The 26,060-nt window shown below is 37.5% G+C and overlaps 1 protein-coding gene across 1 annotated transcript; it reads right to left on the reverse strand.

The window, feature by feature from the left end:
• Nucleotides 1-816: 816 nt before the first annotated feature.
• ARHGAP11A (Rho GTPase activating protein 11A) lies at nt 817-22,728 on the reverse strand. The gene is made up of 12 exons (XM_019725552.3): nt 21,837-22,728; nt 18,893-18,963; nt 17,003-17,099; nt 14,028-14,281; nt 12,862-13,025; nt 12,549-12,695; nt 9,769-9,843; nt 8,846-9,013; nt 6,180-6,309; nt 5,571-5,679; nt 3,790-3,928; nt 817-3,384 (listed from the first exon to the last, which is right to left on the reverse strand). Exons 1-12 carry the CDS (start codon nt 21,963-21,965, stop codon nt 1,811-1,813), a joined length of 3,057 nt encoding a protein of 1,018 aa, XP_019581111.3. The 5' UTR covers nt 21,966-22,728; the 3' UTR covers nt 817-1,810.
• Nucleotides 22,729-26,060: the final 3,332 nt, after the last annotated feature.

Here is a 26,060-nt window from a genome sequence, read left to right on the forward strand (position 1 = left end):
GCTTCCAAGCTATTCACTTTCAGCTAACAAAATTGGAGTGACGTGATATTTTTTTAGAAATAAATATCTCTCATTATTGATTATTGATTCATCTCTCAGAAAAGCCACTAATTCAGGTGATATGTAGTTAATTTCCTATGCCTTTTTACTGACATCACTGTTCCAGTTGACCCTTTCACCCATCCTCATGGATATACAAGGACATTAATGCATGTTAAAAAGTTCAAAAAATTTCTTCAAACTGGACAACACATATCTCAGAGTTTATGAATATTTTCTATCTCTACTAGTAGAGAAATACTATAAACATCTGAAACACATACCCAGTCTACATTACAAAACTGTTTTGATGTCACATAAACATGATGCTTGTATCTCCAGATTTTTTACAGTCTTTAAGTCAAATACTTACTAGTTCTGAGAAAAGGTGGATTCCTAGAGAGAGGAAAACAGCTCTGAAATAAAACAGATGCTCTGCTACCAACTTGGTAAAGCAAACATCTGATGACTTTAAATTCCTCATATATACACACACTGTAAATCCGGCTGCTCTGAGTAGGGGAGCACTGCTGCTCTATTCAGCCCGGACTTCTCCCTGTGGAGTTCTAACAACTGACCAGCAGGACTTCCTCCAGTGGTTGGTTCTGCCTTGCATAGTCCTTCCTCTAAAACTTAGAGAAGAACCTCTACTGTTATTATTCCTTCCTTAAAGACTTGTAATTTCTAATAATTTAAAATATAAACTTAAATAGATTTGCTTGACAATTTGGGTCAAATTCTAAAAGGTACTTTGAATTTCATTAGTCTCAGGCGTCATTTTCAGAAAGTTATCTTTAATGTCCATGCTAAATAAATAATATTTACATACAAGACAAAACCATCATAGGCTTCTGTAAGAATCTAACATGTAAGAAGAGTCCAAGGTAAATATGGAGGTACATCAACTACTTCAAATTCTAAAGTCAAGCATCTCAACATAAGAAATCACCTTGATTAAAATTTTCAAGCTAATTCTTCCTCCTTAATTTTAAATTCTATGTCAGATAAAACACACAAATGTATTTGTGCAAATTAAATTTAAAAAAACAGTATGGTTTAAAAGTCATCAATTACTCCTGCAGCATCATACTATATGAGGACACTCAGGTCGTTATTATGCTTTAGCTATTATTCTTAATTCAAGGGAACACACTCTACACATCTACAGGCAATAGAAACCTAATTACTTTGCCCCAAATAGGAAGAAGGGATTAAGATACTATTGAAACAAGCTAATGTCTAGGTATTTGGGTAAAAACAATAAACATTAATTCAAGAAATAAGATTTCCAAGACTTGTCTCTTCCCTTTACATGTTAGAAATGTCCTATAGAAACTTTTATTGACTTAGGAGGAATGATAACAGGAAATTGACACAACTCATTCCATTCTTCCTATCACATTTAAAAAATAGAATTCATGCAATTTTCAAAAATTTCTCATAAACCTAGTCAACAATTTCTTTTAAAAAGTAAAGTGTAACCTCTGCTTTAAAAGATCACAATAAAATTAAAGTTTTAAATATTGCCATAGTTAAGAAAAACAAAGGCTTTTATATAAGCATAAGAATTCAAGTTGCTTGTACAGTGAAATTAAAATCCATCATGTAACAATGATCCTGAGCTATAAATTAACATGTAGATTACCTTTCAAGTCACATCACCAACTGCTAATTTTATTTACATTAAGGATAAGTATAACATTTACCAATTTCAAGTCTACAAAGTATAACATTTACCAGTTACAAGTCTACAAAGTGTAACATTTACCAATTACAAGTCTACAGGTTTACTTGTTGGTAGTAGCTGAGCTTTTCCAATAGGATTTTTGGGAGAACCTTTATACCAGATCCTTTCCCTTTCTGATGGTTTCCTAAGGACCCTGTTATTTATCTCAGAAGAAAAGCCCATATTATTATTTACAACAGATTTTAATATAGCATGATTTGTCAGATCATCAAAGGGAACCTTAATTTGGTCATCGGATATCCCTTTCTGTTTATAAACTCTGGTAGACCTAAGAGAAGCATTCATGGAGTCTGGGAGCCTCTTCATCCGTGAGAAAGACTTAGAAGTTAATTCCATGCTTGATTCTAAAATTGCATCATTTGACTGTTTGTATGGTGTAGAATTCTGTTCTTTAGGACCTGACTGGGTACATGAAACTGAGGAATCTTTTGACCTACTTTCTACACAAGAGGGAAGAGCACTGTCACAGCTCAGTGATTTAACCAGAGGAGAAGCTGTATCACCAACATGTGCCAATTTATGCCTCACAGGTTGTCTGTTATACTCCAACAAAGAATTAATTCTTCTGACAGACTGACGGACAGGTGTACGCTGAAAATGAAGAGGTGACTTAACTTTTGTCCTATTTGATTCATTTAAAGAAAGCTTATTAAACCACTGTATGTGGTCTGAAACCTTTCCATGCTCTGTTACTTGTAAACTTTCAGAAACCGTTGTATCACATGTTTCTACCAATGACTGCTGTTGAACCATTCTCATAGACCTAGGTTTTGACAAGTTGGTTACATTACATGCAATCTGCTCTGAGGAAGAGGTGCTAGCCACATCCTCCGTAGTAGCTGTGCATTTCGGTACGTTTTCTTCAGTCACATTGTCCTTCTTTAATTCAGTATTTAGCTTATCCCTTGGGGAATGTTGATTCTTTATTTGTTCATCGAGGGGCAATTCCTGCTTGCTTAAATAATCGTTTGGTATATTTGAATGAATGCTTTCTTCATGTACCATCCTCATCTCAGTTGAGTAACATTTTATAGTTGCTTCTCTATCTAATTTTTGAGTATGATGTAGTGAGAAGTCTCTTTCTGAAAAACGATTTTCACCTTTACTAGTGTGGTATTCCTCTGATCCTATCACATTCAAATCATTAGTTTCAAATAGATTTTTCTCTGGGCTACATGCTAAAAAAGATGTTTCATTTAATTTTACTTTCCCCACATTAGTTACTGATGACTGCCCGTGATTTATCAATGCATAAAGATTACTTCCAGATTCAGAAAATGCTTCCTGAATTTTCAACAAAGTCTCTGTGCTCAAGGTATTTTCATTATCACTAAGAGAGCTTCCAGTTTTGTTGTGACTATGTTTACTATGTACATTAGAAGGGGTGAGCTCATAAATAGATGACTTTTCCACCGTAATATCAGGCTCCAAACAAGAGTTTTCCACCTCAAGATTTCCTTCTATTGAAGAAGCTTCATTTGTATCGATTCCTCGAAAACATGAATTACTAGGTCCTGTCCAAGACATCCGGTAACTTGTTCCATCTAGTCGCTCTGGAGTTAATAAGTTTTCCTCAGACTTACTAATCTTTTTTGAACCTAAAATAAAGCAGTTCAGGGTTTTAGTCATTTATATTTTACCTGGTTTTGAAATATTATACAAATACATGGTAAATAAAAGTATTAAGCATTTAATTCCAATAAATTAGAGAATTATATTAAAAGTAATTTTTAAATGTCAAACATTTCACATTTACATTCATAAGCATCTTCCAGTTGTTCACAGAAAAATACACTGCCAATTCTACTATTTTCATTATTCAAACATGAATTTTAAATTTTTAGAACAGTAAATTACCTAATATATTTTGTCATTAAAATACAACTAAAGGTTATACATCAATTATATCTCAATAAAGCTGGGGGGGGGGAATTTTTTTTAAATCAACTAAAGTAGGCTTTTTGGGTAAAACTCCTAACAATATCATAGAGATGTAGCTTTACCTTTCTTTGTTAATCTTTCATCAATATCTGGGCTAAAAAGCAGACCTGTTTTTACAGATCCAATCCTATTTTTCAAACTTTGTTGATTTGCAAGTCGTCGACCAACATTTTCAAATCTATTGACACCAGAACACCCATTCTGTACAAAAAAGAAAAATTCAAAAAATTCTGGTTAAGAAATGAACCAGTTAATTTTCAAAATATTAAGACAAATTAAATTTTTTGTAGTTACCAAATCCTCTATAGTGAATTGAAAGGGATATGTAATTGAATAACAATTTTATAGCCAACACAAATATATTTGCATGTATGCTGATGAAAACTGTACGCATTTGACTTGGCTATTAGTTAATATTTTATTATCTAAAATAAAAACAGCCTCATGTATTCATTAACTAAAAAAATTTATTTTTGAGGATTCTGTGCCAGGGACTGTTCACAATAGTGAAAGAAAAGAAGAAAAGAAAAGCAAGCAAGCAAACAAACAAATAAATCTCAAGACCAAAACCTTCTGAAATTTATGCTCTAGATGAAGAACAAACATTCCAGGGAGAGGAAAATGCCAGTGCAGTCTCTAAGGCTGAAGCCAGATCTGGCACATTTGACTAACAGCAAGGAGGCAAGAGCGGATGTAGCGGAGTGTACAAGGGGCAATGGCAGGAAGAGGCTAGGAAAGGGATCCCTGGCTGGGAACAGCTCATGTGGAGGGCTGCAGTCAACCTAAGAACTTCGCCTTTCTTCCTGAGTGAAATGAGGAATCACTGGAGGCTTTTGAGCAAAGTGACATGACTTAACTTGGGTTTTAAAAGGATAATTTTGGCTGTAGTAGTGCAGCAGGGTAGAAGCAGTAGACCTACCAGTAGAAGCTTACTGCAATAATCCACGTTCGAGAAAACAGGACTTAGAGAAGGTTAGAAATATAGTCCTGGTGAGAACTGGTCAGTCTGGATATCTCTGAAAGCAAAAGTTAGATGGGATTCCCTGAGGGTTTAGATAAGGCGTGTGAGAGAAAGTGTGGAGTTGAGAATGCCTGCATGGTTTTTGCCTTAAGTGACTGAAGAACAAGTTGCCATTAACTGAGATGGCGGAGACTGCAGATAGAAGTGTGGTTGGGGGAGAAGTGGGGAAATAGAGGCAGTGAAGAAATGCATTATCAGAACTCTATTTGGGACAGGTTACACCCGAATGTCTATTGGATCAACATCCAAGTAAGGAGGTAAGGAAACGAATGTTAAGAAACAGCCAAGTTGTTCAGGAGAGCATTCTGATATAAACTTGAAAGCCTCAAGTAAACATATGATGTTTAAAGCTGATGACCAACCACCACGAGTGGAAAAAGAAAAGATAAATCCAACGACAAAGCTTTGGGCCCTCTGATACATGGGAGTTAGAAAAGTAACCAGCGAAGAAGGAAGAAAATCATGAGTGCAGTGTCCCTGAAGCAAGGAAAGAAAGAACATTGAAGAGGGGCAAGTGATCGGCCAGGTCAAACGAAGCAGGCAGGTCAGGTCAAACCAGGGCTGGTATTTGTCCGCTGGCTGGGGCAACAATGACCTTATTCATGGGTGGCCTTGAGCAGCTGCAGTGAGTGTTGGGGAGGAAAGCCCCACTGGAATCGATGTAAGGAGGAACTGGAGACATTCACGTGGAAGAGGTTGGCCTAACGAGGAGCAGTGGATGGGACAGTAACTGGAGCGGGGGCATCGAGAGGATTTTTTAGCATAGAATCTACAGTTTTATGCTAACACGAACATCAATGAAAAATGGTGAAAGATACTTACTACATCTTTGCTACTTTTCCCCAGACTAAATTTCACACGAAGAGATCTTCGAATCTTTTCTTTACGACTGATTTTAGGAGAGAAGCAGCCTGCTTTTCCTGATTCCACTCTTAAAAGAGCAGAATTAGAAACGTCAGTTTGTAGCATACATAAACCCAGAGAAATGCTTGCAAACTGAAATTTTAGAGAACGTCCAGAGCAAGTCATATTGTTAGTAAGTGAACAGTGTAGTAATTTTCTAAAATCAATTAAGCTTTATGATACCATATATGAACATGTTGTATTTGCAAATAAAATTGATCTTTCCTGCCCATCACACATTAGTCACTTATAAACCAGAATCATTAGAATAGACTAGCTTTTTAAATTAATCAGAAATTTAAAAATTACACACATCAACATGAAGCAGGATTTTAAGCAAGCAAACTGACCTCAAATTAGGAATTTTTCTCTAGAGGATACATAAGGGGCAGTTGATTAATAAGACTATAAAGGCAGAGGGAATTTTTAAAAATTATGATTCTCAGTATAAAGACAAAATATTTTATTAACTATATTATATATACAAAATATTTATCCAATGAAAACAAAATGTCCTGAATAAATTACCTGCAAACTTTTTTGCTTGCAATCCTTTTACTTCGCCTTGGAACATCTGTACCGATCAAATGATTTCCACTGATGGCTACAGGAGAGAGTGAACTCTGAGATGACACTTCTGGGCTTGTATCAAAGTGAACTATAAAAACAAACACATGTAATGTACCACATATCTTATTTTCAAAATATAAACTATTAAAAACCTTAATTTCTACCCCTAAGCTACAACAAAATCACATAATTTCTGGTTAAAAATTTCAGGAGCCAAATAACCCAACTCAACTAAAAAAAAAAAGTATCAATTTTCTAATTTTTAGATGCCCGTTAGAGGTCAGATTAAACACTGCTTTCACATTGGAGTTTTGCTTTAAACTTGTTTAGAAATACAAGGGAGGGGTGGGCACAGCTGCATACTGGAGAAAGAGCAAGCCTTCGAGATCGACTTGAATTGGTCCCACCACTTACTAAATGGCTTTAGGCTCTGAAAATGGACTTCCATGGTTGAATATAAATATTACTGGAATGTACATTAAAAGTCCAGCACATTACCTGATACATAATATTAATTAATGCTATTATAAAATATTAATTATTGAAAAACAATTTAGAGTCTGAGTATCCAGTATGCACCTGCTAGCCAACTGCTGTCCACCTGACTCTGGAGTACAACCTGTCCAATATTTTTGGCAAATAAATTGTCTATAACACATCCCTAATCACTTGACTACTGCCATGTTCCATGCTAAGAACTGGCAGTTACTACAGCTCGTTCTGATTAAGTTATTTAACACTACATCATGAAGCTGACTATAACAGAAACTAGGAAAAAAATAAAATAGTGATGAACAGAAGCTCCATATACATTTGACTTATATTTGAGTCATGCCCAGGATACACTGTACAAACATGAACCCTCTCAACTCAACACCAGTATTGATAAAGAATTCACACGGGTCCCCAGAGACATCTATGTTTTTTAATTAAAACAGAAACTATTATAACCATTATAGTGACTTTAGGATGCATTTGGCGAAAGAAAATTTTGGAGGCCAATATAATATACCCAATGTGACACAGGTAGCTTTACTCTAGGACTGTAGTATGAAAGCAATTATAAATAGGTATGCTATTTTAGATTAATATTGCTGCCTGTATACATTTTTAAAAAAGCATTTTGCAGATGGAATTTATCAAATTCTGCCAAGAAGGTAGGGTTTAAAAAAAATTGTGAGTTAAAATAACAGGATTACTGTTGTTGAACTTGTTAAATTTTTTATTAAAAATGTTTCACTGATTAAGCAGGCTCATACTAACGTTACAATAACATAAGAATGTTATTTGGGAGTAGTTTGGAGAGAAGGAATCAACAAGCTCTTTCCTTGGGGGAGATGCTATAATGCAAATAAGGCAGGCAGAACTACAATTCACATGTGCCATTTGGAAAAAGTCCTTCAAAGTGGAAAAGCTTTTAAATATCAAGAAAACATGAAGTTACTTTAAAAGAGTTTTAAGCCTCCAAATTCTGAATACTGAAAAAGCTACAGACGTAGACTCAGAGTTCTTATTACACTTTAATGAACCATAAAAAAACCTGTGAAGGAACACAGAGAACAAGTTGCTATTCTGTTCAATTTTTTAAATAAAACAAACAAGGAAAATATAAACCTTTTGGATACTAGAAACAAAAGAGAGGCTTTTGCGAAGATCTGATAACCCAGCTAATGAATTCAAAATGGAACTCTTACCACTGTCTGAAACCAACACAAATCTAAAAGAATCAGAGATCACCCACCTTTTGACTAAATGTGAGACAAATATGAGGAGGACCCTGGGTTAATTAGTTTCATTTTGGGTTGACCACAAGTTACTATGAGCCAACTTGTATTCTACACATGCACAAGAAGCCAGCTCAACCTAAGACCACACTAACAAAAATGTGGTTTTCAAATTGGCATGATTATATGATATTATCCTCTGGAGGCTCTGGTCGGCCACAATTAGTAACTTGTGCAGTTCATTTGGAAGAAAATAGCTGGGCTGGTAAGGGGTCTGGAAACCATGCTATAACAGTGCAAACCAAGTTTTTAAAGCTTTTATAAAAACTGAATATAAAACATTAAAAATACCACCCCTCCCCCCAAAGAAAATGCAACTCATAATGGTTACTCCAATGGTAACACCCCCACCCCACTCTAGATTCAGAGATGATCAAACTTCTGGCTACCCAACAGAAGACAGCTATACAGCCATAGCTATAGATCCAGAAATAACTAAAGTAGAATTCAGGATGTCCAATCACATAACACCTGAGCACCAGTGCTATGCACAGAAGCCCAAACGCTCACTCCGAGCTATTTATCATAACGCTCAATGAGCACAGCCATAAAACACATACATTAGTTATACGGACCAGTGTCTGTTTTAAAAATTAGGGACTTCATAAAAATTCAGATTGATAAAAAAACAGAATAAAGCTCTGGCTCCTAAAGAATGGTATCAGGAAACATTTTTCTCAGTCTGTTGAGATCTTGCTTCCAGGTTTATTCTCTGTTTGGCTCAAATAAATTTTTATAAAAATAAAAAATAAAAGTGTTATTATTATGAAATAGCTCTTTGCCCAGAATAGGCACTCATGGTAATGTTTACAACCCAATTACATAAATTATAATTGCTACCTGACACGGGTGTAGAACTGCTACTGAAGAGATTACTTGGCAACAGCTCAACATTAAAATTGTGCTTGATCGACTTCCTTTTCTTACTTGAGAAACCAAGAGAAGAATCTACTGGCAGTTTACGCTTAGCATTTGGTGTGAGAATCACTGGTGATTCAGATAGTTGGGCTGAAAAAAAACACCACAATTTGTTGTTTCTCCCACAGGATAAAATACAAAAGTTTTATTAATTTATTCTTATAAAGTTATTACTTAGGGCTAACCAAAGAATAGGGTAATATGTTTACATTATCAAATGTATGTTATACATCTAATAAACACTATGCAATTCCACAAAATAAAAATAGGTAAGTTGCAAATAGGCAAGATTCTTAAAAAAGAAAGTAAACAGTAGAAACTGACACCAAATAGACTAAGATTCATAAAATTCACATTAAAGAATATTAACATAGGGAAGAAAATTATCTTCAAAGAGTTGAAACAAAAACTGATCTAAATATTATTTTTGCTCTTCATTATAACTGAGTATTAACCAGTTAATTTATTTAATCTGGAAAACAAAACAAATTATTATATTGTCTGTTTCTGAGCTACAGAATTTCAGCTACAAGCCAGCCAAGATAAAAAATGGAACATACACTAATAAACTTCTGGTTCTAAAACAAAATAAGATTGAGTTATTTTCACATGTTCAATAGCACCCAACTTACAAGCAATAGAAAAGCATGATTTAGAAAATTAAAGATACAACAGTAGCCTAAAAGAAATTCTTACGTACAATTTTGGATTCATTACATCCAATGTAATTAGCAATGTCACAGCATAGTATTATACTACAATATCTCCATTAAAAATAATATTGGATTTGATTAAACCAAAACAAGTCAGAAATTTTCATTTAAATAAATATGTATAATACCTACCGATTCTCTCCTGTTGAGGTGTAATAGAGGGTGTTCTGTTATATTTAAGTTTATTTAGGGCTCCACTAACAAAATCTGAAATGCAAGGCATATATAATCACACAATCAATTGTAACTTAACATTTACCTTTTGTTTACCAATAATTTATATCGATATTTGTGGTCTAGTGTCTAAGTTTGTATCAGATTATACATTTTTAAAGTCAGGGTATTTAAAGTGAGGGTATTTAAAAGGAATTGTTTCAAAATAGAAAAAAAACAAAAAACTAAAGGATGTATTTTTATTCCATTCCACTTATACTCCCATACTCCCATATTTCCCACTCAAAAACACACACACACACACACACACACAAAAGACAACGTAAAACAAGTATGTATAATGTACAGAAAGAGTATGGAAGAGGAAAGCATTACTTGTAAAGAAAGGAACGAAATGGCAGCAGGAGAGAAAGCTTTTCATGGGAAGTAAAACCTGGCCTGTGTTCTAAAGAATTAGTAGGTGTTGATTAGGTAGAAAGGTAACATTTGAAGCAAGGTGAATAGCACATGCGGAGGCATGTAAGTAATTAAAACAGGATTTATGTATACTAGAAACCAGTAGTTTGATATTGCTAGAGCAAACAGGGAGCAGTGGATATGATAAGGGATAAGCCTTGTGTATCAGGCAGACCAGGGCCTGTGTGTCATTTTCAAGAACTTGAACTTCTCCAAAGACAAAGGGGAACAAAATTGACTGATCTGCATTTTAGAAAAATTACTTTGGCAGCAGGTGTGAAAGATACACTTAAGGGAGCAAGCCTCCTTGGAGGCAGGCAAACTAACTGAAGGTTCTTCTAAGTACGTTACTAAGTCATTCAACAAATATTTATTTTGTGCCTAGCCCTGGAGATGTAAGAGTGACCAAAACAGACACGGTCTTTGCCTTCATGGAACTTATTCTCCTGGAGGAAACAAACATTAAATACACCAAGGAAATACTAAATACGTAATGACAAATGGGATAAACAGTCTGAAGTACAAATACAGTAACAGATTTAGATTGGGGAGCCAAAAAAGGTATCCTTGAGGAAGTGATATTTAAGGTGAGACCTGAAGAAAGAGTGGCAATTATCCAGGCCAGAGAAGAACAGAGGAAGCATCAGTGGAAAATGGAGGCAGGAAAGAAGGTCGTTAGATCAAAGGGATAAGCGCTGGTGAGCAGTGGGATGTGGGGATGAGGAAAGAGTAAATAAGGACATACAGAATTTTAACTTTGATGACTGAGTAGACAATGGTGCCACCAAAAGAAAAAGGAAATTATGCAAAAAAGAGTTAGACATGTTTATGAGACACTAACTGGATATAAATCCATTTGTGGTGAGACCAGGGCTGGAGAAGTAGACTTGGGAGTCATCAGCCCAGAAATGGTAGTTTTTAAAAATGAAAGTGAATGAGATCACTTAAGAAGAGGAAAAAGTGTAAGAATCAAGTATGGAAGAATGGGACATTTAAGAGATTGTCAGAAAAAGAAAATCCAGGAAATGAGCCAGAACAAATAGCTAGAGGTGGGGAAACAATGAAGCATAGTATTAATTTTAAAAAGAAGAAAAAAGAAAAAAACAAGAAAAAAAAATATATGGAAGGAAATAGTCAAGTGGTCAAACAGATTCTGAATAATACAGGCCAAAAAAATATGTACTGGACTTAGCTATTAGGAAATTGTGACTTAAACAGGAATAGTTTCATGCAAAAATATGCTCCTAATTTTCAGTCACAATGAAACACAAAGGTATTTTAAATATGTTCATTAAATATCACTCAAAATAATTATTTAAGCTCAGCTATACCTCACTTATGTGTATATACTACACACCCACAAGTGAAATAGGCACAAACCTCACTGAAAGCCTCACTGAAGAGCCAAAGACAGGAAATGCTCTATCTAATTGGTAGGCAGTGGCTAATCAAGCCAAACTTCAAGGCACCTAGGCAGACAAACAAGGTTAATATGCGGGAGAAAAAGGAAAAAAGAAGAGAAACAAGAGCCAGAGCAGAAGAGAGAAGAGACAATGGAGCAACAGATTCAGCCCCAGCAGACAGTAACACACAATTAGAACAGCACAGCGAAATCAGGAGTATGGAAAGACAAACTGTTACCTCTATAATCTGAAATGCCACACATTTCTGACTTTTCTTCCTAATTTTCCTTCAAGTCTCAATTCTTCAAACCAGATAACTTTTAAAATAGTTTAATCATGTTATTCCTCTTCTCATACCTTCAATGGTTTTCCAATACCAGCTTAATATTCTAAGTCTTGAGCCTGACACTGAGCTAACCCAGTGTCATCCTAAGGATTAGGATGAATGCTTCAATCACGTCATGCTCGTCTTTTTATAGACAGCAATTCTTCCTTACAGAATCACTTCTTCCTTACAGAAATCTTTTTCCATAGCAGCCTTCTCATCTAGAACAGGATGCAAGTATTCTTACCCTCCACCCACTTCCCCTAGCTCTACCCATTCTTCAGGAAGGGTCAGTTTGACCTCCTATTTGCAGAGTCCCTGACATTACAACCCCGGGAACTTTTCTCCTTTGAACACATTTTATTTGTGCTAAATATCTAGCACTTAATATTAGACTGTACTGTCATTTTCACTTTTCACATGCATATGCCATGTCTTTCCAACTATGCTGTAAGCACCAATACACTATAGCTTCTGCTTCTTTATGTTCAAATGCCTTTCGGATAAAAGCAAATCGTTGTACTCCCATAAAACGGACTGTCACTGACACTTACCTCCTACACTTTGTCTTCGCTTTCTCTTATGGTCACCAGGAGTTTCATATTCACCTTCTTCAAAACCTTCCAGTGATGGAGTAGCACAGAGACCATCAACACCCAACATAGCTGGTATCTTCTCCATGATGAAATCTGGAACATGCCCTAAAGGAAAACGTTCGCAATTAAGATCTTTCCTCTACTCCCCCTAGAAATATTTAAATAGTCTATACCAACTTCCTCACAGTTGTCTTTATAGTTCACTTGGAAGAAGCTGGGATCTCCCTCATTTAAACAAATCCCATTATTTAATAATGCAGCTACATCTTACCAATATCTGATGCACAATCAATAAGAGTCTGTACTACTGCAGCCTGCAATCGTAGCTTTTTTTCTGTGTTAGCAGACATTTTTTCGTGTCCTTCACTTGTCTGTAGAAGGTTTGGTGCAAATATCACTGCAAGATTCCTGCTATCCATCTTATTCTCACTGGACCTTAAATGAAAAATGGTTTTATGAGATGTAGCCAAAGATAAAAAAATATGGAGTAAAAATAACATATTAAACACATTTTGAAGAGCTCTTACTTTACCAAACACAAGGGAAAATATGTTACCCTTCATCTATCCATCTACATGATTGGCTTGAAATAAGACTGAACCAGAAGTACACAGCTTATGTGTGCTTAGATATACATCATAAAAATCATGCAAACTTTGTTTTTCCACACAAATTGAACATGTTTATTTGATTTTCAAACCCACACACAGAAAATTTGAATTAGAAGGCAGGAAGTATGTCTAGAACAAACAGGCTCAGTGATATCAGGGAGAGGGGACAAATTTGAAAAGCAAAACAAATATTTTAAAAACACTGTAATCTGAAATCATTCAGTGGACAAAGGATCCTATAGGCATCAATAAGCCATTAAGACATTCATAGGGTGGCCGAATGGCTCAGTTGGTTGGAGTGCAAGCTGTGAACCACAGGGTTGCCAGTTTGTTTTCCACATGGGCCAGTGAGCTGAGCCCTCCACAACTAGATTGAAGACAACGAGCTGCCGCTGAGCTTCTGGAGGGGTGGCTGCGTGAGCTCTCAACAACAAGGCTGCCTGTTCAATTCCTGCATGGGATGGTGGGCTGCGCCCCCTGAAACTAAAGATTGAAAACAATGACTGGACTTGGAGCTGAGCTGCGCCCTCCACAGCTAGACTGAAGGACAAGGACTTGGAACTGATGGGCCCTGGAGAAACATACTGTTCCCCAATAAAATAAAATAAAAATTTTTTAAGACATTCATGATGACTCTAAGACACCAAAGAAATATTAAATCATTTGGTATATTGTTTCTTAAATTATACAGTGTACACATCTTAGAGTAAGGAAATGTACAATATTTTTTAGAAAATTTTCCATTCCAAATGAAATTCATTATCTAGAGGGGTAAATCTAGCTAGTTGAGAAATTAAACTATTATTTCCCAAGACTTACTACTCACCTAAGAGAAACATTCCTGAGGAAGTTAAAGAAGTATCTTAATATATCAATTGTGTGGTCAGGCATAAGACAGGAGAGCAACAGTGTAGCTTTGTTCTTCTCTTCTGTTCCTAACTGTTGAGCTTTGAAAAGTGCTTCATGCAAATCAGCTGGGAGAATGGGCTCTGGCAGTTCCCTAAAAAACTGCTTAAGAAGCCCTGCAACATCACAAGGCGGTGCAGAAGACAGGCCACTTTCACCATGATCCAGTTTATTCTGAAATAAATAAAATAATCTTGAGTATTTATGGGCTTAAGAGTACAATGCAAATAAAGTATCCTTTCTTACACTCTAAAGAGCTTTCTTTAATGAATTTCTCTTAACTTTTGCCTTAAGACATATCACTCCCTTTCAGAAGACTAAAATCAATGTTAAAAGTGTTTGTTTTCATTTATAGGAACAGGGTAACGAATTTAAAAGTACTTTGTAAACTTTGAAAACATATAAATAGCTTAACTGTGGTGACCACTTCACAACATATACGTAAATCAAAACATCAAGTGGTACCTATTAAATGTTTTGTGAATTATACTTCAATAAAACCGAAAAAAAAAAGAAACATTACACAAATGATATACATTTTCTTTTGGAAAAAAGTTTTTTTTTCTCCTGTCATAAAAAAAGCTATTTGCAAATTCAATTTCTGTCAATGATTCACGTGATACCTACAAATATTTCGGTCGTAAAAATCAAATCAAAAAGTGGTACAAAAGAAAAATTACAGTTCACCATATAATCCTAAAATTTATGTGGAACCATAAAAGACCCCAATAGCCTCGGCAATCTTGAGAAATAAGAACAAAGTTGGAGGAATTATGCTACCTGACATCAAATTATACTACAAGGCTACAGTAATCAAAACAGCATGGTACTGGCATAAAGACAGACACAAAGATCAATGGAACAGAGTAGAGAGCCCAGAAACAAATCCATACCTATATGGTCATTTAATCTACGACAATGGAAGCAAGAATTTACGGTGGGGTAAAGACAGTCTATTCAATAAATGGTGTTGGAAAACCTGGACAGACACATGCAAAAAAATGAAGCTGGACCACCTCCTTACACCATATACAAGAATTCAAAATGGATGAAAGACTTAAATGTAAGATCTGAAACCATAAAATTCCTAGAAGAAAATATAGGGAGAAACTTTACAGATATTACCCAGAGTAAGATTTTTATTGATATAGCCCCTCGGGCAAGGGAAGTAAGAGAAAAAATAAACATGTGGGATTACATCAAACTAAAAAGTTTTTTCACAGCAAAGGAAACCATCAATAAAATAAAAAGGGATCCTACTGAATGGGAGAAGATATTTGCCAACGATATATCTGATAAGGGGTTAATATCCCAAATTTATAAAAACAGCACTCAACTCAACTCCAAAAAAACAAACAATCCAATTAAAAAATAGGCAGAGGGGCCAACCCAGTGGCTCAGGCGATTGGAGCTCTGTGCTCCTAACTCCGAAGGCTGCCGGTTCGATTCCCACAAGGGCCACTGGGCTTTCAACCACAAGGTTGCCAGCTCAACTCGAGTCCCGCAAGGGATGGTGAGCTGCGCCCCCTGCAACTAGCAATGGCAAGTGGACCTGGAGCTGAGCCGTACCCTCCACAACTAAGACTGAAAGAACTACTTGAAGCTGAACCGCACCCTCCACAACTAAGATTGAAAGGACAACAACTTGACTTGGAAAAAAGTCCTGAAAGTACACACTATTCCCCAATAAAGTCCTGCTGCCCTTCCCCAATAAAAAAATCTTTAAAAAAAGAAAAAAATGGGCAGAGAACATGAAGAGACATTTTTCTAAAAAGGACATACAGATGGCAAACAGACATATGAAAAAATGCTCAACCTCACTAACCATCAGAGAAATGAAAATAAAAACCACAATGAGATACCACCTCACCCCAGGCAAAATGGCTATCATCAATAAATCAACAAACAACAAGTGCTGGCAAGGATGTGGAGAAAAGGGAACCCTTGTGCACTGTTGGTGGGATTGCAGATTGGTGCAGCCACTATGGAAAACAGTATGGAGGTATCTCAAAAATCTGAAAATGGAACTGCCTTATGATCCAGCAATTCCACTCCTAGGTATCTAACCGGAGAAATCCAAAACTCTAATTCAAAAAAATGTATGCACCCCTATGTTTATTGCAGCACTATACACAACAGCCAAGACATGGAAACAACCGAAATGCCCATCGGTAGACGACTGGATTAAGAAACTGTGGTACATTTATACAATGGAGTATTACGCAGCCATAAAGAAGAAATCTTACCATTTGCAACAATATGGATGGACCTAGAGAACATTTTGCTAAGTGAAATGAATCAGTCAGAGAAAGACAAATACCATATGATCTCACTTTTATGTGGAATCTAAAGAAAAGAATAAATGAATGAACTAATCAGAAACAGTCTCAGAGACATAGAAGAAAAACTGAGGGTTGCTAGATGGGGGGGGTGGGGTGGAGATAAGGGGGAAGGTGAGGGGATTAGAAAGCACAGTCAGTAACCACAAGATTGCCACGGGGATATGAAAGTCAATTTGGGGAATGTAATCAATAATGTTGTAAAGATTTTGTAGGGTATCCAATGGACACTTGTCTCGTTAGAGAGACCACCTCAGGGATGATGTAGATGCCTGATCACTGCACTGTACACCTGAGGCTAAACAACAATGAATGTTAACTACAATTTTATAAATATATATATATTTACAAGAAGCGGAGTACAGCATAAGAAATAGAGACAGTGGAAATGTAATGGCTGTGTGCGATGTCAGAGGGGTAGTGGATAGGGGAGGGGGTTGTCACTGTGTGAGGGATATAAATGATAAATGTTTAACTATTACATTGTTTTGTGCACCTGAAACTAATTTTAAAAATGTTGAAAAAAAGAAAAAGTACAGTTCAAGAATATGCTTACCTTCAGTGCTTTTAGACGAACAACAGATCCTGATTTCCTAAAAAGCCCTTCTGTGTGAATATGTTCTTCTAAAGATGTGCAAGCATCAACAAGAAAACTGAAAGAGAAAAATCTTTTCAGGTGGCCAGATACACATCTTTCTAAATCCTATTATTCTGCCAAAGTATATCAGCAGACCAGGCACTACACTCCCTTCAGAAGCTCCGATGCCACAAATCCCTTTAATCCCTGTGATAAAAGGTTACTAGCTCCTAAATTCTTCTCTAACACCCATCTTTTTATCCATAACAAGTTCAATGAGCCCGCTTAATCCTACATCCTTCTCATCCTACTCCATTTCTCCGCTTCCACTCAGAGCACGGGATTTGTCACTTTTATTGCCTCTACTTCCTCATAGCCCAGTCTCTACTCCACCCTCTCCAATCCGACTTTTACCCCATTACTCCAACAAAACAGCTCTCGTCAAGGTTACCAATGGCCTTTGCCTTGCCAAACCCACGGTCAATTCATTGTCTTCATCTTCTCCTACCATCATTGAACACAACTGACCATCCCCTGATCATCTTGAAAATACTCCTCATCACTATTCTGGTTTTTCTGCTGACTCCCTGACTGCTTCTTCTCAGACTCCTTTTCCGGATCCCCTTTTTCTGCCAGACCTACATGCTAGGATGACCCAGGACTGTCTAAAGCCTTCTTTTCTTTCTCTCCGTGTGTGACCTTACACAACATACACAGCTCAATCAAAATATCTACCATCTACTACATTAGCCCAAAAATAAGGCAAGGTTTTTTTCTCACCGTAACATTACTTCTCAGAGAAGTTGGATATATCCCAGTCCTTACAATCCTTCTCGTATTTAAAGGTATGTGCTCAGTTTCTTTACATTAACAATTCTGAACAATCAGAGTTGGCTTTAAATGCTTAGCTGGTACCAAGAAATTAGAACGGATGTCAGCTGCAAGCAACTGATAGAATCATAGTGGTACACAGTGGCTGACCGTTGCAGAGGGCAACTGACAGAAGAGTTTGTTTTTTTTTAAAAAAAAAAAAGCAGGCAACGAAATTACAACAAAGATGTAGTCATTATTACTGGGAATATGACTTTGCAATCTAAATGTTGAAAATCATTATAAAGAATCCTTTTATAGGTCATATAAAAAGCAAAACAGCAAGTGGTTACCTTATAAAGATTGTGAATCAACACCTATATGCTGAAGGAAAACCTTTCTAAGCAGCAAGGTGTTCAATAAATGCTTTTGGACAATGCATTGATTAAAAACCCAGGTTACTGAACTAGAGTAGCCAGAATGAACCCTACTTTGGACGGAGAGGAAATTAATTAGTAAGAGCTAAGACAGTTTCCTTATATATATTTTTTAAATATTTTCTTCAGATGTAACCTTCTCTAGTAATTTCTGATGCTGTTAGTCCATAGGTTATTTATAAATAGTGACACAGAACAGAAAAGTTAGTGTTACATAATTTATATTCACAAATACTCCAATATCTTAGCTTAAACATTCTTTTATCCAACATTTCTAAAACAAGAAATACAAAAATTACAACTGAATTGGTAATTCAAAATATTACTGAATATAATCAGAATTGCAGCAAAAGAATTGGCACAGAACTGAAAACTCTAACTTAATAGAACAAAAATAATTTTCTTTCTAACTTTTATTCACTGCTGAACCTTAAAATTCAATCCTGGGAATGAGTACAAATCAAAAAGTTAAAATATGTAAAAGTTTCAAAAAATTTTTACATTACTGTTAAGAAATGAAATTATTTGCTAGTTCAAAAACAAATGTGTGCATCCATCGACTATTTTTAAACATTCAAACACCAGTTTGAAATATTTATTCTTCATTTCAAACTCTGCTTACCTTGGAATGTGTCCATATTCTGGTACAACAGAATGGGGTAATGCATTAAAAGGTACTCCAAATATTTTACCCTAAAACGACAAATTTAGTTATTCTAACACAAATATTAGGCATAATATAAATTTTCATAAACATTAGGCAAGTTAAAAATATCAGGAGATAAAAAAAGATAGCAGAAATAAACAGTCAAGACAATGAAAACAATTATTTTGAGTACATTTGGTAAAAAGTAACTACTATACACCAGACATTATGCTAGGTGCTGGGAGTACAAAGATAGTAAAGATAAGTCACTGCCCTCAAGCAATGTGGTAATTTCCACCAGTTTCTAATGTCATAAAGGAAAATCAATCTAGTTAGCACTGAAACAGAAAACTCTTAAACAGAATTTGGCCCAAAACTCTTGCATTCACCCCCAAAATACTACCGGTTCCTTCAGTAACCTTATAAATAATGACCTTATATCTTCCTTCTGTCACCTCTAAATACTAATTTGAACAAAAAGCTAAGTCAATTTACAGTGGTACTTCCTGTCACTCATTGAGTACTTCCTAAACTATACTAGAAGTGGTTATTTTTAGACTTGATTATCTTTTCCACAGTCCATGGAAAAGTGCTTATTGAAACTATGTTCTGAGGTATGCAAGGTAGAGATTCTGCAACTACTTAATTCAAATTTCATTTAACTACCATTGTTTAAGTCATATTCAAATGTATTACTCACATTCAAATTTTAATACTTGAAGACCCCCAGAGTAAACTTGTATGTTGGTTAACTTGCATGTTTGTACATACCTCACCATCTTTGTGCACGCATTCAAACTTCTTTAAAAAGTGTCACTGATTTAAAAGGTTATAGCTATTCACTGGACTTAAAAATAAATTGAAGCTTTATACAAAGTTAAATAAGTGGGTATACCTAATCTCACAAAGGTTAATTTAGCTTAGATGCATGCGCTCTCCATGAACGCTCTTGAAGCACTTATGTTTTAAGAGCATATTATTTAACCTTATATTTACCATATATGGGAAATCATCCAGCATTGTTAATGATTCAAAAGAGTAACAAAATCTCACTAGTCCTTTTCCAAGCATCTGGTTCCATTTAATTGACAAATATAGAAAAGATAGTGCAGTACAGTGCCTAAGAGGGCAAGCTCCTAGAGGCAGGACTGCCAAATTTTAAATCCTGGCTCTTCTACTTATCAAGTGACCTTGATCAAATTAATATTATTTATGTCTCAGTACCCACATAGGTCCTAAGTCATGGTTGTAGAAAGAATTAAATAAACTAAAAGATGCAAAATATTTATAACAGTGTCTGACACTGAGTAAGCATTCAAAGAATATTTGCTACTGTTACAACCATCATTTCAAGGTGAGCTACCTAAAAAAAATGTTAGTATGGACAACCGCTTAGTTCGGTAAACCAGAATTTTCTTGATACTATGCAACCAAACAAAATGCTAAAATAAATCAGATGCTGAAGCTGATTGTAAGTCTAAAAATGTTATACATAAGTAGAATTTAGGGTGTTTCTTTTTCTTAAGTTTCATTATTCTCAATACTTTTATTATCCTAATAACCATCATTAATTAAGTGGCACATGAAAGGCATTGTGCTAATCCTATCTACAGATTTTAAATCTACAGTTTTTTAAATCCCTTAAACAACCAAGGAGAGATACCATTATTACAGAGAAGGAAACTGAAGCGGAGGAAAATTAAACAAGCAGGCTAAAATCACACACCTAGTAGGGATCAAGCAGGATTCAAACTCAGGTCTATCTGACTCTAAAGATAGGTGTCAGTTTATCTTAAGCGGTGAAAAAAAAAATGCACATACAAATTCTTTCAGATACTTACAAAACCAACTACGTTTGAGATCTTGGAAAGCCAGTTTTACAACCAGAAAAAAAAAACACTGTAGCTTTTAAATATAAACAAATATGTTGCCATTAAGTTGCAAACAACAAAAACAATTTTTCCAGAATTTAAGAGGTATACAAATTTTTGTTAGTTTTCTTCTCCACATACTTATCTTTCAGAAATTATAAATTAAGAGCTATGCAATTTAATTTTATTAGTTTTCCTCTCTAAGCACCTAGAAAGTAGTAATAGGCAAATAGATTTAATAGGCAAATAGATTTAAAATAAAATGCATTATATGCAATTTATTTTTCACAATGAAGTTCTGGATGATGCAGTAGAGATATAAAAATCTCCTTCAAAATCCCCTTACTTTGACCACCCCAAAATTAGCAACAGCTTTTTAATCATTCCACTCTGGCTTCTCCACTTACTCATTAAAAAAATAATAACTTCATGTCTCAAGATATGATATAGTGAAGCAGCAAGCTTGCTTTTTTTTTTTTAATTGGTGAATATAGAGATATTATCCGAAACCTATTTCTAATGTTCTGTCACACCGCCTCACCTACTGATTCATTTAGAAAATGTATCGGTCCCCCTTGTTCCTCTCCAAATCTCACTCTTATAACTGTGGTAATGGGGTAGTGTCCGTCTCCCTTCCCATGTGCTACTTGTGCAAAATACAATAAATTGGCAATATCTGGAGATATTTTTAATTGTCACAAATGAGACGCTACTGGCATCTGATGGGTAGAAGCCAAAGACGCTGCTAAACATCCTACAAAGCGCAGGACAGCGACACTCCTCCCCCTCAATGTTATAGTTCAAAATGTCACGCTGCGGAGGCTGAAAAACCCTGCCACCTTCTCTCAAAGACCAAAACTTCCAGTAAAGAATAAAAAACGTCATTCTTTAAATTTCAGCAGTTGACCATCTGTATTGAATTAGACGCACCACCACATTCTCTTTTGGATCCATACAGAACGAACCTTTTAGCATGACCTGGTAATAAGTGATGATACAGGGTGTGCTTTTTAAAAACAAAACCCTCAATCCACTTCCTCAGAACTTACCACTGCTTCCGTGGCTGTCGTTTCATGTCTCCTGCGATCGCACTGCGCACGGCTACCTTTGACCTTAATGCCATAGGCAGCCCGAAGCTGCTGCAACAAGGCCAACCTCACCAGCCTCTGATCCCACATCCCGGACACGCCGCCCGGGACTCTCCGAGGCAGGATCTGAGTCCGGAATCTCGTTCGCCACCAAGTCTTCCAATTTCCGAAAACGCTCAGGTTTGCGCTCTGCTCCGCTGCCTTCCGGCCAAGGCTGGCGCTGTTCCGACCCCGGACCCCAGACACGTCCACGGCGTTTTCCTTGTTCCTCTATCCACTTCCACCCACCGTCTTCTTAGTCCTTTGATCTAGTCACACCTCACCTTTCCTTCACTTACACAGACCTTCTTTCTTGTCACCGATCCTTTCCGCAACTTACACACACCTCCCTTTTTCCTCCTGCTCCTTTCGGATCCTCGTACCAACGCCTGTTACCAGCTTCTCGCCACTTCCGGCCACTTCCCGAGATCCCGCGTCCTCCAAACCTGACTCAGCCCTCGTCTCTCTGCGAACTGTTCAGACGACTCTTCTCGCCCTTCCTGCCCCGGCAGGCTCAGTGGAGGGCTCGTCTCTCTGACCCCCCGCGTCCCCGCCTTAGCCCAGCCGCCGGACCAGCCGGCTGCTCAGGCGCCTCTCCCAGTCCCGGTCCCCGCCCGGGCTGGTTGCCACCGTCACCCCGTTTCACAGGCTGCTCCCGCCCTCCGCCATCAGCCCGCCCGAGGCCCCCGGCCCGCACATCCCGGTGCGCTCACTGAAGCCAAGCAGCTCTCCTCATGCCTCCGCCCCCACCTCCTGGGCAGACACCGGGAGCTACGGCGGCCGTCCCACCCTCAGTCACAGCTCAGGCTCGAATGGCAGCGCCAAACATCGCTGCGCACTCTGATTGGCCGGCTCCTCTTTTCAAAATCAGGACCTCGGAGGGTGGCCAGATGCTGCCTGTCTAATGGGATGTGGTCGGAAGGGAGACAACGAAGGGTGTGGCGGGCAAAACTAAGAAACATTAAAAAAAAATGAGTTCCACTTGTTCTTTCGTAACCACATTTTTGAAGGAAAATACTTTATAAAGAGTTTTTTAATACACCTGGCCTGCGCCTGAAGCAATATATTCGGGGAAATGTGATAGACACCTCATTCCCATTTTTTTCAGAACTTGACTGAGGCTGAAGGCCCTTTTACGGAGAAACGGCTTCTACGGATCCCGAGGTGCGACAACTTGAGTCAGGATTCACAAACGCTGATTTTAGCAACCCTAACTCCCGGCCTGTGGTGGGAATTTCGGCTATGGGAGCTGGTCCATATTTGTGGGCTGATTGTGACGCTCAAATTTTAGCACATAGGTACTTAAATATAACAAAGAAATCCTGTCGAGAGAGTAGAGTGCGTGAGCCATGCGAAGTCCGCGGGAGGCAGCAGCTGCAGAAGCTTTATTCGGTGGGATTTGGAGTTAGGACACTGGGGAGGAACCCAGCTTGGGGCCCACATATGTCTGAAACCTCGGTCATCTTGTTGATAAACAGGGCTACATATACACGCTGCTTTTCCATGCTCAGTCATCTGTGATCCCATCAGGGTGTTGTCTGTTCTCTGAGATGTAATTATTTTAGGATTCCCGCTGAGTGGTCTGTTTGCACGCCTTATCTTTCCTCCTCTGAGGCTAAGACCCTTGAGAATGACAGGAGCCAGGTTCATGTTTACTTCCCACAAAGTGTAGCCCAGAACTTCGAATAAAGTTCTCATCGACTGCTTTTTGAATGAATTAATGACGGATTCAGCTGCCACTCGTATACAGTAGGGTAAACAAACAAGCAAGAAAACACCTTGGGGGTGAAAATTAAAGATCTAAATTTGGGAAGACAGGAAGCAGGGAAACCTGTATAGCAACATGGCTATGTGCACAGACTCCAGATCCCTAGTTCTGCGGAGTGTTAAAAAGCAGACCCCTTGTCAAATAAATGTGGGGACTGAAACCAGTTCCTTTGCCACAGGATCTCCAAGGGCCTCTAATCCACCATTGTACACTGGGACTTACCAGTAAGAGGCAGGAGTTAGGCTGCACGTCCTAGTGTTTGACTGCTGACTTATTTTTTCTCGTTGTTTCAGAGCACTTGGGTGGTTGGTGTTTGAGGAATGAGCTTTGGTGCGCTCTGCACCATGTTCACGGAAACCCACGGAGAACACCCTTCAGGACTGCTCTTCTCACACTTGGTCGGCTTTCCTATCATTGCACTCACACCGTCTCCAAGGTTTAGTTGCACGTGTCTGTGGTCCCTCAGGTCTAAGGAATTTGGACACAGTTGTAGATCCTATGTGGGTTTTTTTCACAGTGGGTGTGAGGAAAGTAGTGGTTTGAAATCATCAAAGGCCTTTTGAAGACAGGCTGTTGTCCCATCAACCTAAAATGTCATCGGCAATTCGTGCTTGACCTTTGACATAAGCAGACAAAGATGGGGAGGTTTATGCCATTCTCCAGAATAAGTCAGGGGTAGTGTATTGTTTGCGTCCTTCAGCAAGCAGACGCCAAGACATGATTAGATGTGCAAGAGATTTTGGGGGGGAAGTGTTTGTGAAGGATAAACCAGAGGGAGCAGGAGTGGGTAGGGAGAACCTTTAGATCACAATGCAGGTCTGACACCTATGAATGGGGAGGGGGAGGGATGGAGGACTAAATAGGAAAAACCTCAACTACAGCACAGTTCTAAGAAATTTTGGCCAGGCTGATGGAGAGTTCCTCACTTAAAATCACATGTGGGAGGAGTCTTGTATCCCATAGGAATGGGCCAGTGCGAGTCATCCTCAGTCATTGGCTGGGAGCAGCCCCCGGTGCAAATGTCTTGGTGGATCCAGCGGACCAACAACTGGGGCTTTCAGTCAGCTATGTATGCTCCTTGCAACAGAAATATGAATGGCACATTTTTATGACCACCGGGGAAATAAAGTCAGATAACCAGGATTTGAATTCCAGCTCTACCACTTAGTTATGGGAAACTTGTGTAACTTGTCTGAGCCCCTCATTCCTCATCTGTAAAATGGAAATTATTAAAATACACACTTCAAAGAGTTGTTATGAGAATAACGTGACTCGTGTGAAATTCTTAGCATTTTGCCTGGTACCTTAAAGATCTCAAAAATGTTAACTATAATTATGACAGACACTTGTAACTGGTACAAAGTCAGGAGTCTCAGCCCTCAGGGAATTCTGACAGCTGGATGAAATTGTGAAAGTTGAGAGAAAGTCTTTATGCTGTGTACCATACTGTGTGTGTAGAACTCTATTCTTTCACATAGATCCTTTCTCCCCGCTCCTCAGAACAAAGGCATGCTCTTCAGACTTTCACTTCCAAACTTTTAATACAAGAGAAAAGGATAGCATCCCCATTTCCCTGCTAGATATGACATGGCTTGTTTCCCTTGAAGAGTTTACTGTGTTTATCTATTTATTCTGTGTGCCTCCTGCAGACATCAATAATGCTGTAAACAGGAGAGGGCCAGGCTCAGTCAAGCAAATTACAGAATATTGAAAAGGTCATGGCTGTAAAGTACATCACTATAATCCACAGAATATATGAGGCATTAAAATCCTAATGCCTTGACTATTGATGAGAATTTATAGGAGATGAGAAAAATGAACTACCTCAGTGCATTTTTATGGCCAAAATTCAAAGAGGGGTGGATTCACTTAACCCCCGACAGCAATGTTATATTCATTGGACTATCTTCTGTGTCACAGAATTCTGTCTCTAAGGAACTCGATGTGATGGGGAAATTCGTACAAGGTCCTAAGCTGTTAAGTGGCAAAGCTGGATCTGCCTGGCTCCAAAATACATGCTCCATCTAAAACACACAATACTAATTGTGACATCTTTCCGGTAGGGAGACACCAGTGAACTTGATTGAAAGTAGCCTTGATTCAAAGCCACCGCTTTTATTTTTTTTTATGATAGGCAGTATTTACTTTTATTATTATACTTGATACTATTATTGAATCAATCAAGCTATGCTACAAATTAGAAGCATACAGTTTAGGGAGGAACTTTTTATTCTATATTCCTGTTACAGCATAAAAAAGGAGGGGGAATAGTGTGTCAAAGTTTTATGAAAGGCCACTACCTTTTGATTTGCGTGGTAACTGAAAACCTTTCTATCTAAAAATGTCTCCCTCGGAACAGCCAAATGGCTCAGTTGGTT

Source organism: Rhinolophus sinicus, chromosome 3 (assembly GCF_057876585.1).
Source record: "Rhinolophus sinicus isolate RSI-liver-muscle chromosome 3, RSI-T2T, whole genome shotgun sequence".
Classification (NCBI taxonomy): domain Eukaryota; kingdom Metazoa; phylum Chordata; class Mammalia; order Chiroptera; family Rhinolophidae; genus Rhinolophus; species Rhinolophus sinicus.